Below are 13,440 nucleotides of genomic sequence, written 5' to 3' on the forward strand. Positions count from 1 at the left end.
AAACCTCTTTTATTCAACAGATTTAGTTGAAAACAATGTAGAGTTTTAATGTTTTTGAGAATTTGTGCCACATTTAACGCTACAATCAAGTCTACTTTTGCCAAAAATGTCCTTATACAATACTGTAGATTAGTTAAAATCTCAAAGTTACTGTCATCGTAACAGACACAGAACAAGTCCTGGCAAACTGAAATCAGGTCAAAAGACAATTTCAGGGAAACAGCCCATTAAACTCAACTAATACAAACTTATAAATTGTCTCTTTATGCACTTCTTACAGAGGACTGATGTCAAGTCGTTCGCTAAATGACAAAAAATATGAACAGAGGGCTGAACATTTAAGCTTCCAATACACACGCTTAAGTTTTCTGTAATATGATGTAAGAAACAACTTGAACTCTTCCCTTCTGAGGCAACAAGAAATATATTTGTTTAGCTTTTCCGAATAAATTAAATATCAACAAGTCATATATTGCAACTTTTTTACCAAAAATAAAACTACACTTTTAAATGAACTAAAACATCAGGAAATACCTATGAAGTCCAGTAAAACATTGCTTGTTACATGTGTTCTTCTTTATACCTGTGTCTCTCTTGATGGTAATGGCTCTACATTACATTAAATCTGTTTACGCTCCATATAAAAATCTATCTATAACTTCAGCGTATAATGTAATAGATTTCTGTAACCAATCCTGAGAAAGAATCTGTGGGGAAATTTGATATTAAGTTACAATATAATAATTGCTACTAACACTGGATTATTCAACCAATCCTGGATGAACTGGGCAGGGGGAGAACAAAAATAAAACTCCCTGTCAAGAAATTAAGCAACTGTTAAACTTACTTTAGTTTAAAGGCAACATGCAATCAACTCAAAACAGATGTACCAGCTACTTCTAATCAGTCTGTTTGCATCTGAATGTTTCATATTTCACTCGCTCTTCAACACTTTTATCATTGTCGTATTATAAGTGACCCAGTGAACAACAGGAACCACAACAGTAATGTCTGAAGATTGGGGGGTCAGGTTTAACTGCAGAACAACAACTTTGAGGCTGGTGGGGATTCAGGACCCCTCGATCAGGGTGGATGTTGATGATGTTGGACGGTAGTCATGCTCATGATGTCAGCTGTAGAACATCTCTGCAGAAAAAAAAAGAAGAGTTTTGGTGTCAAATCATAACATTTTGAAATGTTTTCACTCAAATCCTTTGTGCTTATATTTGCTCGAGTTGTGCTCAAACTGTCTGAGAGCAGAGGGAAAAAATCCGCGGTTTGAAAAACACAAGTGTTTTGTAGTATTTATCTGAATGTATAAATCAGTAAGTCCTGCTTTTAAACCTTAAAGACTACACTTTTTAATTAAAAAAACGTTTAGACCAGGAGATTCAGCTTTTGATTTGAATTGTGTTACATAATACTGCTCCTCATCATCCTCTCCCTGTCTGCCCTCACAGGTGGCACACTGAGTTCAGAAACAGAGGAAACATTCCCTGGACTGCTCACCAACCAGCTGTCGCACAGGTAGACCTGAGGTCGACAACGCGGACGGACAGACGGACATTAGGGAAGCAAATATGAATATTTGACAACCACTAGAGGGGGCTGTGCAGCTTTGCTTCCTTGCAGAAGTCCTGGATTGAAGTTGAGCTCAGAGCTCAGCTGGTACAAAAGACAATGAGTAAATGGAAACAAAACACCTGCTTGCTTACTAAATGTATTTACACGATGTACAAAAATGTTCTTATCTCTTAGTGTCTTATGGTTGTTGTTAGTGAAATATCAGTTTTGACCTGGTGCTTAATGAGAGAGATGTCAGGGAGGATCGAAGCCAAATAATTTATTAAATGAATTATGCCAAACAGTTCAAGGCCAAAGTTTCAAACATTAGGGAACGACTCGAATGAAAGTACCCATTAGATGAGAGAGAGCGTCACCTGGATGTTGAGTTTACTTAGGATGGATAGAAAAACAGTTTGCTGCTAAATCTGGTGCTATAAGTGGTCGAAATCTTGCACTGTATGTTTGTTTTCTAAAAGAAAGTTGAACTAGAAGACAAATCTATCAATCACAGTGAAGATGCTTCACTAGAAGACAAAAACAAATACAGTACATGACTATGAGAATAACTGCAGAGCAACAAGGCGCAGAAGATGGCAACACAAAAATAATGCCTGTTTCCAGCATAGCTGTAAATTAACTTTCTAAAAATAATTCTCACTAGTAACCACAACTGCAAAGCAGGCGAGTGGAAGTTGGATCATCAGAGCGGAGTATCGTAGATTTATTGATGCCAACTGTCTTGGATTTGGTTCCTGCAGTATTTCTGACAATCTGTGAGGTTTTCACACATACATTTAAGTCACCATTAAGCTGAGAGGGAAAGTGCTTTTTGCTACCATGACTTTGTGTTTCACATACTTGAGTTCACTTTTAAGAAATGTTTTATTTATTGCTTTCATTATCTTGGCTGTTACAGTAGACACGTTTTCATCTTCAAGTGCACATCCCCTCAGCTTATGCTTCACGTTTGTTAAATTATTACCATCAGGGACAATGATAACATTGCGGGTGAACTGTGATACCTGCACATGTGTGAAAATAACTCTTCATGGTTTTGTGAATAAAATTTCTGATGTACGAATTCAATGACCCCTCTTTTTTATAAGAGTACCTGTTAGTTGTTGCCAAACTGTTTTGTATTTTGTATGCATGGGTGAATGTGGAAAAATTCATTAAAAATGATAAACGCAGAGATCGACTTGTGTGATGAACCTTTTTTTAATGTTTAAAGGTTTTAATGTTGTGTGATATGTGTATATTCTGCAGTTAATTGTGTGTTATTCAAAGCTTTCTGATCAGTAGCAATTAAAACTCCAAAGTGGTTAGAGTTGGACTGAGAACTACAGTGTTAAGATAAATGTGACAAAAATCCTATTAAGTAATAATAGCATGGAATCTCCCAAACCATAAAATAGGTCCAATTCATTTATTCCAACAAGAAAACCGTAGCCATAGTGGAGCACAGGCCGACTCTCATGTGACAATAAAGGAATTCCTTTTCAGTAAATCCTCAGCTGCAATTCCACAGGCTACATCTATACGATCTCAGCTCTTTATCGATAAAATCTCAATCAATGTAAACAGGAAACAGAATATTTACTCTGCAGTTAGTTGCTTGAATATTGAAAATATACAAATGAAAAACAACAATGGTGAAAAGTAAGAGCAAGGATTTATTTTGCCTTTACCGCTGATAGTCAAGTCGTGACTGATGAGAACCAATAAGGAAGTGAATGGGGTGTACACAGGCGCTAGAAAACGTAGCAATAGTGTTGCATTTTTTTAACAAAAATAAATTAGCATGGATGAAGCCACAGTGTTACCTGTGTGAAACTATGACGCCAAAATTCTTTGCCTTGCATTAGTCAGCTCACCTGTAGATGTCACCAGTGTGAGCACTTCCCTTCAGTATCGCGGCACTCTGCCTCGTGCCTGCAGCCCCAGGGCTCCGGTCACCATCCGCCTGGCGACAGCATAGTCTGTCCTGGGGCGTTCCTTCACAGGCTGGATAGACTCTGGAGGGTGTCACAGAAACAACCATCTCATCCATCAAACAGTGCTACAACAAAAACGAATCCCCGAGAACAATTATTAAGAGAGGGTTAAAACATTATTGCTAAATATAAGACATGGCTTAAAGGAGTGACCAACCTGCTCGTTGCATGGCTTTGCCTTTGGATTTTTTACTCCCTTCAGCCAGTGCTCGTACCTTCAGCAGTGGATGGGAGATGGAGAGCGCATGGAGAGCTGTGTGACACAGTAAAGAGCGCTGCACATTAGTACAGCATTTCAGTCACATATATAAGCTCTTAACCTAAAACTCACACGAAAGAGATCATACCCGCTGATTCACTGGCAAAACCCCCCAGGGCATGTGTGTTGTACTAATGCAGCTACCGCAACAAGGGGCAGGACTTGGTGGCTCTTTATGTAATGTGGGATCTTGTGAGCCTTTCAGGGACCGTCTCTCCAGGGCAGCTCGTGGCTGGTAAAGAGGTTTGTCTGGCCTCTTAGGTGCTCGGCTTCGTGATGTTCTTGAAGGTTTAGATTTGGCAACACCATCCACCTCCTCCCTACTTTTTAGAGGCTCTTCACACAAGCTGTTGTTGCTCTCCAAGTCCCTGTCCTCCTCCATCTCTCCCCTACAATAAAAGGAGAACAAAAACCCACATTTTTCTTAAACCCTACCTTGAATTTGATATGGATTACTCATTTTAGTTCAACTTTAACAGTGTTATATTCAAGTGTCAATAAAAGCTGTTTAAGTTAGTCATTTGTAATGCAAGAGGTTAGAATACACCCTCTAGACATCTCTAATTATTCAATCTCTCATGTTGGACTGAGAGTTGTAGGAAAATTACAGTGTTTCATTAAAGGGGACATATTATGCAAATTCCACTTTTGTAGTGCTTCTACACGTTAATTTGGGTATCTGGCATGTCTACCGTCCTTCAAAACTCTGAAAAAAAACAACTCCCGCGATTTGTTGTGGTTCCTCTCTGACAGAAACGCTAAACTAGAGTGCGTCCTATGGGATTATGGGCTTTATCTACGTCACTCGTGTGCCCCCCCCACCCCCCCAGGTGGAGATCTGGCGGAGGCGGAGACCAGGGTGAAGTACGAGCCAGAGCACCCTGGGGGGGGGGGGGTGTTAGCTGGGGAGCTAGCCGAGGCGGGACGCTAACCAGCCAGGGAGCTGGGTGAGAGGCGGAGGAAACAGAGCCTGCGGTCGGAGTGAGTTACCTGCCACAGCCCCCTCAGCTCGGGCTCGCTGGGTGATGTCTGTTGGACGTGTTGCTGTTTATTCCAGGTAGGAGGTCGGAGCTGCTTCACTGTGTTGATGCTGGGGCTGCTGGGGCTCTGTTTGACTGTGTGTCACTAGCTGGATGTAGCTGGATGTGACTTTGTCCAGGTTGGACGTGTCAGTGTTTGTTTACGGGTAGCAGCACCGGGCTAACGCTAGCTTCTGTGTGTGTGTTTTGCCCCGGTAGAAGCGGAGGAGGAGGAGGGGGGGAGAGAGCTGCGCCTTATAACTTTTGTGGCTCGTACAGATTTGCTCCACGCAGCCCGAGCACCGGTCACCAGCAGCTCGTTGCTGCTGTCGCTTTAAAATAGACTCATACCCGGGGTTTTAAGTGCAATTCGCCGCAAAAGTTGCAGCAGTGTTAGCCTCCTAAGCTAGCCCCAACATCCCTTTGTCTGTGTGTGTGTGTGTGTGTGTGTGTGTGTGTGTGTGTGTGTGTGTGTGTGTGCGTTCGCTCAGAATATATGCCCTGTATGAATAAATATACACATACAATTATATATTGTATACACACATATCTAATGCATGTGTTTAAATAAATGTACATCTTTATCAGAAGGTGTAGTAGTTTGAAAATTGTAGCTTCAATGAAGAAACCCAACAAACGAATACAGAAATATATGTGTAGGACAGTGACTTAAAATTATTTTAACAACCTTAAATATGCTATGTGTGTCTGTGTGTGTGTCTGTGTGTGTGTGTGTGTGTGTGTGTGCGTGCATGCTCAGACTATATGCCCTGTATGAATAAATATACACATACAATTATATACTGTATACACACATATCTGTATACATGTATTTAAATAAATGTACATCATTATCAGAAGGTGTAGTAGTTTGAAAATTGTAGCTTCAATGAAGAAACCCAACAAACGAATACAGAAATATATTTGTAGGACAGTGACGATTTGACAGCAGAAAAAATGTCTTTTTTCATGCCGATTTTTAACGAAAGAAAAGTTGTTGTTTTTCTGCCGCTTTTCAACGGCAGAAAAAATGTCTTTATTGTAGACAATAAAAAATGTTTTTTTTCATGCCAATTTTTAACGGCAGAAAAAATGATTTTTTTAGTTTGCTTTTTAAAGGCAGAAAAAATGTCTTTTTCATGCCGATTTTAAACGAAAGAGAAGTTGTTGTTTTTCTGCCGCTTTTTAACGGCAGAAGAAAAGAAAACTTTTCTCCTGCTTTTTAACGGCAGAAAAAATGACTTTTTTAATTTGCTTTTTAACGGCAGAAAAAATTTCTTTTTTCATGCCGATTTTTAACGGCAGAAAAAATGTATTTTTTCATGCCGCTTTTTAACGGCAGAAAAAATGACTTTTTTCATGCCACTTTTTAACGGCAGAAAAAATGTCTTTTTTCATGCCGCTTTTTAACGGCAGTAAAAATGTCTTTTTTCATGCCGCTTTTTAACGGCAGAAAAAATTACTTTTTTCACGCCGCTTTTTAGCGGCAGAAAAGTTGTCTTTTTAATGCTGCTTTTTAACGGCAGAAAAAAAGACAACTTTTCTGCCGCTAAAAAGCGGCGTGAAAAAAGTAATTTTTTCTGCCGTTAAAAAATTTCCTTTTTCATGCCGATTTTTAACGAAAGAAAAGTTGTTGTTTTTCTGCCGCTTTTTAACGGCAGAAAAAATGTATTTTTTCATGCCGCTTTTTAACGGCAGAAAAAATGTATTTTTTCATGCCGCTTTTTAACGGCAGAAAAAATGACTTTTATTTTGCTTTTTAGCGGCAGAAAAACTGTCTTTTTTCATGCCGATTTTTAACGAGAGAAAAGTTGTTGTTTTTCTGCCGCTTTTTAACGGCAGAAAGAATGTCTTTTTTATTTTGCTTTTTAACTGCAGAAAAAATGTATTTTTTCATGTTTTACAAAACCAACTTCAGTTTGTATGGCATCATTTCCCATGATGCTCAGCGACAATATCATCTAACCAGCATCCCCATATGTTAATGATTGTACGACTTTTACGACTGATGAGGAAGCTGTACAATAAAATGACTGGTTTTTCAAAATAATAACATCCTGTGGGATTTCTGATGAACTAGATGAGACACATGACTTCAAATACAACAGCTGGACGGTTCAGCTGTGTGCTCTCTTACCTCTCATGGCTGTTGTTCTGCTGGTATGTCTCCAGCTCCTCCATGACATGATGCACAAATTAATTCTCTTCCTTTGGGAGATAGATGCCATCGTAACAGGGGAACGCCAGGGTGGATATAGAAGGATGGCTCCAGGGTGGAGAAGCTAACTTTTAACTGACCTAACGAGCAGCGACGCCAAAAAACATCAAATCCAGCCAAATGTAGTAACGTTAGCTAAAAGTTAGCCACAATAGTAACGCATGTGTTAAGTGGAGCAGAAAGCTACCAGACTATGTTTTTATGTCTTAAACCACGCGTTGAAAACATGCTATCGTGTTAGCACGAATGTGGTAAACGTCAGATAACCGGAGGTTAATTAACGCTGATATTGAATTGAAGGGTCTTACCCTGGAGTGGGTTTATGTGTTATGTTTTTGTGTAACTTACGAGCAGGCTAACTGACCGTTTAGCTTCCGGAAGCAGATGTTTTGCTGTTCTGGACAGACATCCAATTTGACTCCTTCAGAGTAAAGGTCCTACAAATCTACCCCGACAAGATAGTTAAGATGCAATGTTTCTAATTTTATGGTGATACTAATTCAAGCCAAGTTAAAATAAAAAACACTTTTGGAACATTATTCCCAAACATGCCACTACAGCTCATGTAGGCACCAGAACGGAAGACATACTCACATCTTTTTCTCTGTAGAAATTGCATAGAAATACTTTACCAAAGGTTAAATTATTTAAAAATTGTTGCTTTATTGATGTTTCAATACTTGAATATAGTTACGCATATCACTACAGCAATTACTGTGAGTACAACTTGAATCAGAAAAAATAAGGCAGTTTCCTGTGTAAGAATTGAGTAATTTGGATTACGATAATTTTAGGAAAAAACCTACTTCAGTATCGATAGTCAAATCGAAGAATTTGCTTAACATGTGATACATTATAATGTATTCCTAACCAGAATCTGCAAAGTAGTTTTTGAGTAAATGTGTTGGTTACTTACCATCACTGCATGTGCTTTAGTTTTTCAAACAGTTCAGGAAAAGATTGTTTATTTAGACAAAACAGAAGATAATTTGTAACAAAAGTAGACTGGTTGTATCAAACACAAATTACAGCAATAATCTGTGGAATTCAAAGTGTTTAAGGTTCCTGTGGTGTTTGGTGACAATGAAAAATGGGATGACATTGACCACGTAGAAAACAACTTTAAGGAGAAACATGGCACAGGACTGTTGGGTATGATTTGGGAGATTTAGTCCAGTTGGGGTATATGACATGGCAAAGAGAGAGATTTCGCAAAATGTATTAGTTCACATTTTAGTTTTATGATTGACCTACCAACAGCAAACATCCTCCATGTTTGATTTCATAAACTCAAAACCAATGTGTGTGTTTCACAAGACAAGAGTTTCCCGCCAAAAAGTCCCATTCATGCACGAATGAGACATTTTCTCCAACAAAGACAACAGGTTAACACTGTGGAATACAACACATAACGGTACTTAGTTTTATAGACAGTTTCAACAACTCCGCCCCTACACAATTCTATGAAAACACAATATTTGACTTGCAAAACAATACACAAGTCAAATCCCTTGTGATTACCATGGTAAGAAGTGGCATTTATCACAATGGCCGATTAATGGAGACTGATCTCGATCAACTAGGACATCATCAATTATAAATTTAAGTATTTTGACAGATGACTTTTTTTTTTCTTCAGGCTCTGTGCCTCAGTAGACTAAATTTAAGATGATAATAATAAATACAAATACTAAAGTGTCATGTCTCAGCTTTAAATTGAGATGGGTTATGTTCATAGAGAGATAAATGTGTGGAAGATATGGCCCTTTTAGTACACAGTGCAAAAAGTTAAGGGGTTTTGAACAGATACACATGAGGTTAAACAAAACTAAATGGAACATTTTATGGAAAATACCTTGCTTGTGGCAGTTTAAACTTTTTTCAGCATGAATAAACATTCGAACTATACACAATTGCCCAAGAAACATTTAGGAGCCAAGTGTTAAGTTCAATTCATTTTGAAACTTTGCCTCTGTGTTAAATGAGCTTTATCTCCCACACAGTTATTTATATATCATTAAGAGCAGGCATTTCAATGGACTGTTTGAATTTATATTTCAAACAAAATGTGCAGAAGCAAAGGGCCTGAAGAGGTGGGGAAAGTGTCACTGCTCAAACACTTAGTCTGGACTGTAAACTATTTTATTTATACTGTATATAAAAAAGACATTAACAAATAAGGATAGGCAGACAGTAGAGTACGTATAAATAACAGAAATAAGAATCAGATACAAATTATAGACATCCATTTAGGTGAAGCAGATATCTGAATATGTGCTTCCAAATAGATGAAGAGTATCTGGTCAGACATTAGTTTACACAAAGAGTAAAGGAAAAAAGGGGGAAACTTCTTGAAAGTAAACAAAAGCCTATGGAGTTTGGTTTGTTAAGGCATCCTCGTAAGTAAATTGCAGTTCTTATCACATGGTGGAATTATAAGTGGTCAGCAATTAGTTTGACTATGGATAAAGGAAAATACTGTCCAGAAATTCAGACAAGAGTGTCACAGTGGAGCTCCCAAGATTTTCCCAGCAAAGCTGACACCATTAAAGATGTTTTTATGACTGACAACATACTGCAAGATTCTTTATCTTCCAGAGCCAACACTTCTGTCTTCATAGATGGTGATTTCAACCTGGAAGACAGCAAGTTAAGGAGAATATGCAATGCTAAACATGTTCTTATACAATCAACAGCAATTTGTTTTTGTTAGAATACACAAGGTTGCACAAGCTACTGTAACCAATTTTAGGAGTGTAAAAGTGAATTACAGTATAATATAAGTTGGACTAACAATAAGACCAGGACCAGAATCAGAAGAGACCAAATTCGAGAGGAGCCACTGTACTGAGCAACAACAATGAGGCAGACACAAGAGTAACAATTGAGTAGCCACTCTTATATTTTACAGTGAACAAAGTAATTTGTCTGGTTCGTACAAAATGCAAAATATCATACCAAACAGTAAGAAAAATAAAAAAAATAGTGTGCACACTTAAAACAAAATTGTCTGTTGGGGCCCTTAAAATAAAAGGAGTTGTTGCAAGTTCACCTGATTCCAAGGTTCCTTGTAGTGTAATGTGAGTGTATTATTTGTGTGAATGAGTGTGTACGTGAATATCTCCTCGGTGCTAATCTTCAATCAGGGTAGTTGGCTCGCCATCTTTTACAGCAGGAAGTTGTCCTGAACCTCAGACTCTCCAGTCCTCTAAAAAACCTGACCTGTAGACAGGGTCACACAATACATTCAACACTATCCATTCTCAGATGCATCATTAGGGATATCAGATGTCAAAAAATGCACACAATTACATCTTATTCTGACAAATCTTCATCTCTATTCAATTCTCAAATCTCTGTCTTTGTTGTACAACATTCAATCTTTAGTGTATCATTCATGAGAACTAAATATTAAAGTGCTCACACATTTACCTGTTCATGTGAACAGTTTAAATAATACTTATGGCAAGTAACCATTAACATACAAAACCATTAATTATAAACATCTGAACCATGTGCAAATAACATAACAGTACACATTTTGAGTTAGACTCAGAGGTATTAAAGAATTGTGCTTAGTTCACTCTTACACTATAGGCCTATTCATGTCTGAGATCTGCACCAAAAATTACCCTCTAATTGCTTTAAACTCAGTTGGAATAACATAAATGTCTTCAATAAATTGCACAATACAAAATAAACTATTGTTTTATATTCATCACATTCACAACATATCAAATTACTCTTTTTCCCCTAATATCACCACTGCTTTCTTTAAGCACACGGAAAACAAAAGGAAAATAGCACCAGAGCAGCTAAAGAGCAAATTTCTCACCGTTGCTCTGTGTGTCAAGGTGGAGCATGCCGATGCCGAACCTCGTAGCAGCTCTCCGGAGGACAGGCAAGCAGTTAGCCTGCTAAGCACAGAGCTAGCATTAGCATGGACGACGTCAAGCTATCTTTTCATCGGATAATTAACTCGTCTTACCGACGTAACTCTCCTTCGTTCAGCCACTTGGCTCCGGACCTCCACTGGGTAAGTGCTCCGACTCTTTTTCCTTTTTCACAGGTTTCACTCTGGGTTTCTTTTCTCTGGTTTTCCTCTTCTCCTCAACACACAGCTGCCCTCGCTTCCCTGGCCGAGATCCGAAAAGACCGGAAGAGCAACGCGACTGCACTTCCTCTCCGAGCCGACAGGCTGAGCGCGGCCTGCGTAGCTTCTGATTGGCTGCTGAGAACTAGGTACCCCACGTGGGACCATGCGAGTTGAGCGGTGCATTCAAAACAAATAAGATAATCAGAGCAAACAGTCTCTCTTCTTTTACGGTACTAAATTAACAGTGTTTCTTACACCTGGTTACACTACGTTTACATTCACAGATAGAATCACTAATGTTACAAGCTGTGTTGAGACTAATTTGTTATGCGTGGTGCATCAAATTCTGCATACTTGAAACTTTCCAAGAATACTCTCACCATAGAGATTTATGAGCCTGGTTTATGGAGATGAATGCACATTATTTTGAACCTTAATTTCCCTTTCCTGGACATTTAAACTAACACTGATCCTAATTTTACCTGTGTTATGGCATCTGTGGCTATGTAGGCTTAGGTACAGAATTCCTGTGCCAATATCTCTCCGGTTCGCAGACAGTTAGTACCTACCGGGCCAAATCACAACTCAGATTTCTGTACTGAAATATTTGTTCTGCTTACACGCAACATAAACATCACCACACGTGTGTAGTTTAGATTACATTTACCTCTAGTGGCAACACACACGCTCCATGGCTCTGGCAGAACATAACGTTGGCTTACAGTTAACTAGTAAGTACCTCAACCTCGAGACAACACAAAATGCAAAAAGCTTAACATAAAAAGTGTGGCCTCATTTCCCGCAAAAGGATTGAGACACTTGGCACATGCAGGAATTGTTTGAAAATAATTCAGAGTAAAGGGAGGAACATGACAAATTTCTTGAAACACTTGGTGTAACAGAATTCAGAGCTGGAGCATTAGCCAAGCAAAGGATACAACTCTGAGGCCTCTCTCTATGGGGTCAGTGAGCAGCAAGCCCCTGGGAGCATAGATCTTCTCATTCTGGTCCTTAATGTACCTGGTGATCTTCTTTAACACCTGTACAAAGATAGTCAGAGACACACTTAGGGAGAAGCAAACAACTGTAAACTATTGGTGGTAGTTATTTGATCTCCCCGGCCCGCCAGGGACCAAAACACTTGAATCAGTTTTACCTTTTCGTAGTGGGTCTCCATACAGAGGAAGACGGTGTATGCAGTCAGACAAGCCAGACAGCCCTCCAAGTAGGACTTCCCCCCGAGCTTCTCTGCCTCTGTATACAGGTTGTTTAAAGTCTGGATGGTCTTCTCAAACTGCTGCTTATCAAGCTGAAACCACACACACACACCACTTAAAGGCCTGACACATGGACACTAAGTCAACAACGATGACATACATGTCAATACTGTGAATACATACTCTTGACTCCAGGTCAGAGGGGAACTTGGTCTGGAATTTGCAGATGGTTCCTGAGCTGTAGTCCCTCTGCACGAACACCTTGGAGGAGACACCTGGCTGCTGGAGGTCCTGTAAACTGTGGGTCTGGACAACAGAACACACAATAATGTGACTTGTTTTTAAAGATGATCCGTCTGAAAGAGAAGAGTACCCACACATGTGAGGCTAGCTAACATACTCTCAAGGAATTCAGGATACTTTAGCCACATAAGCGTATGTTATCAGTAAGCCACAAACGAGTTATTCTCTATATCGACCTAATACTATGACACTCAACCATTTATGCAACATAACACTGGAGGAAATTGAATATGCTAGATTAAGACCGTGTTTAATGAGGTAATGTTAGCTAGCGTTCGCTAATGTCACGTTAGCTTAGGGTTTGATGAGCCAACGCAGCAGAAAAATAGGATGTTAGGACTGTATCTGGACTTGAAGCGACCAATCACGGCAAGCTATTTAGACATTCAAAGACATGACAATCTATAAAAATGAATAAAACCCAGAAAAACACTGTTACCTCAGCCATTGCGGACACTTCCTGTGAGCTCCACAAGCCCACTGAGATTTCCGTTCCACGGATTTCAGAATAAAACTCTTCACATGCCCATCACATTAATTGCGAGGCTCTTTAGGCATTAATTTACCCTACAAGTCTGGAGTCACGGTACATACATTTACATTTATTCCTGTTCCATGAATTTAAAAATCTTGAATCCCTCAGATATGACCAACAAGAACAGTTACTGAGGTAGACCTACCAGGGAAAAGTTTTCCAGGTGAAAATATCTGAGGTTGACTGATATTTTTGAAGATGCAAACTTGTGCTTCAAATTACATAGTAAATAT

The 13,440-nt window shown here is 39.0% G+C and overlaps 2 protein-coding genes and 1 long non-coding RNA gene across 3 annotated transcripts in view; 1 reads left to right on the top strand and 2 right to left on the bottom strand.

The window, feature by feature from the left end:
* The window catches only part of loxl2a (lysyl oxidase-like 2a), a 30,732-nt gene extending 27,992 nt beyond the window's left edge, over positions 1–2,740 (top strand). The window contains exon 14 of the mRNA XM_061069704.1: positions 1,461–2,740. Coding sequence (XP_060925687.1) covers positions 1,461–1,531 — 71 coding nt within the window. The 3' untranslated portion in view covers positions 1,532–2,740. The remainder of the gene's footprint in view (positions 1–1,460) is intronic.
* Positions 2,741–8,014: 5,274 nt separating this feature from the next.
* Positions 8,015–13,139, bottom strand: LOC133000081 (golgin subfamily A member 7-like). Its single transcript, XM_061069951.1, has 5 exons — positions 13,112–13,139; positions 12,553–12,675; positions 12,309–12,461; positions 12,091–12,192; positions 8,015–9,691 (listed from the first exon to the last, which is right to left on the bottom strand). The coding sequence occupies exons 1-5, from the start codon at positions 13,118–13,120 to the stop codon at positions 9,644–9,646; spliced, it is 435 nt and encodes a 144-aa protein (XP_060925934.1). The 5' UTR covers positions 13,121–13,139; the 3' UTR covers positions 8,015–9,643.
* On the bottom strand, positions 9,935–11,317 carry LOC133000082 (uncharacterized). Its single transcript, XR_009678176.1, has 3 exons — positions 11,045–11,317; positions 10,892–10,970; positions 9,935–10,278 (listed from the first exon to the last, which is right to left on the bottom strand). It is a non-coding gene; the product is annotated as an uncharacterized LOC133000082 (long non-coding RNA).
* Positions 13,140–13,440: the final 301 nt, after the last annotated feature.

This window comes from Limanda limanda, chromosome 4, assembly GCF_963576545.1.
Source record: "Limanda limanda chromosome 4, fLimLim1.1, whole genome shotgun sequence".
Taxonomy (NCBI): domain Eukaryota; kingdom Metazoa; phylum Chordata; class Actinopteri; order Pleuronectiformes; family Pleuronectidae; genus Limanda; species Limanda limanda.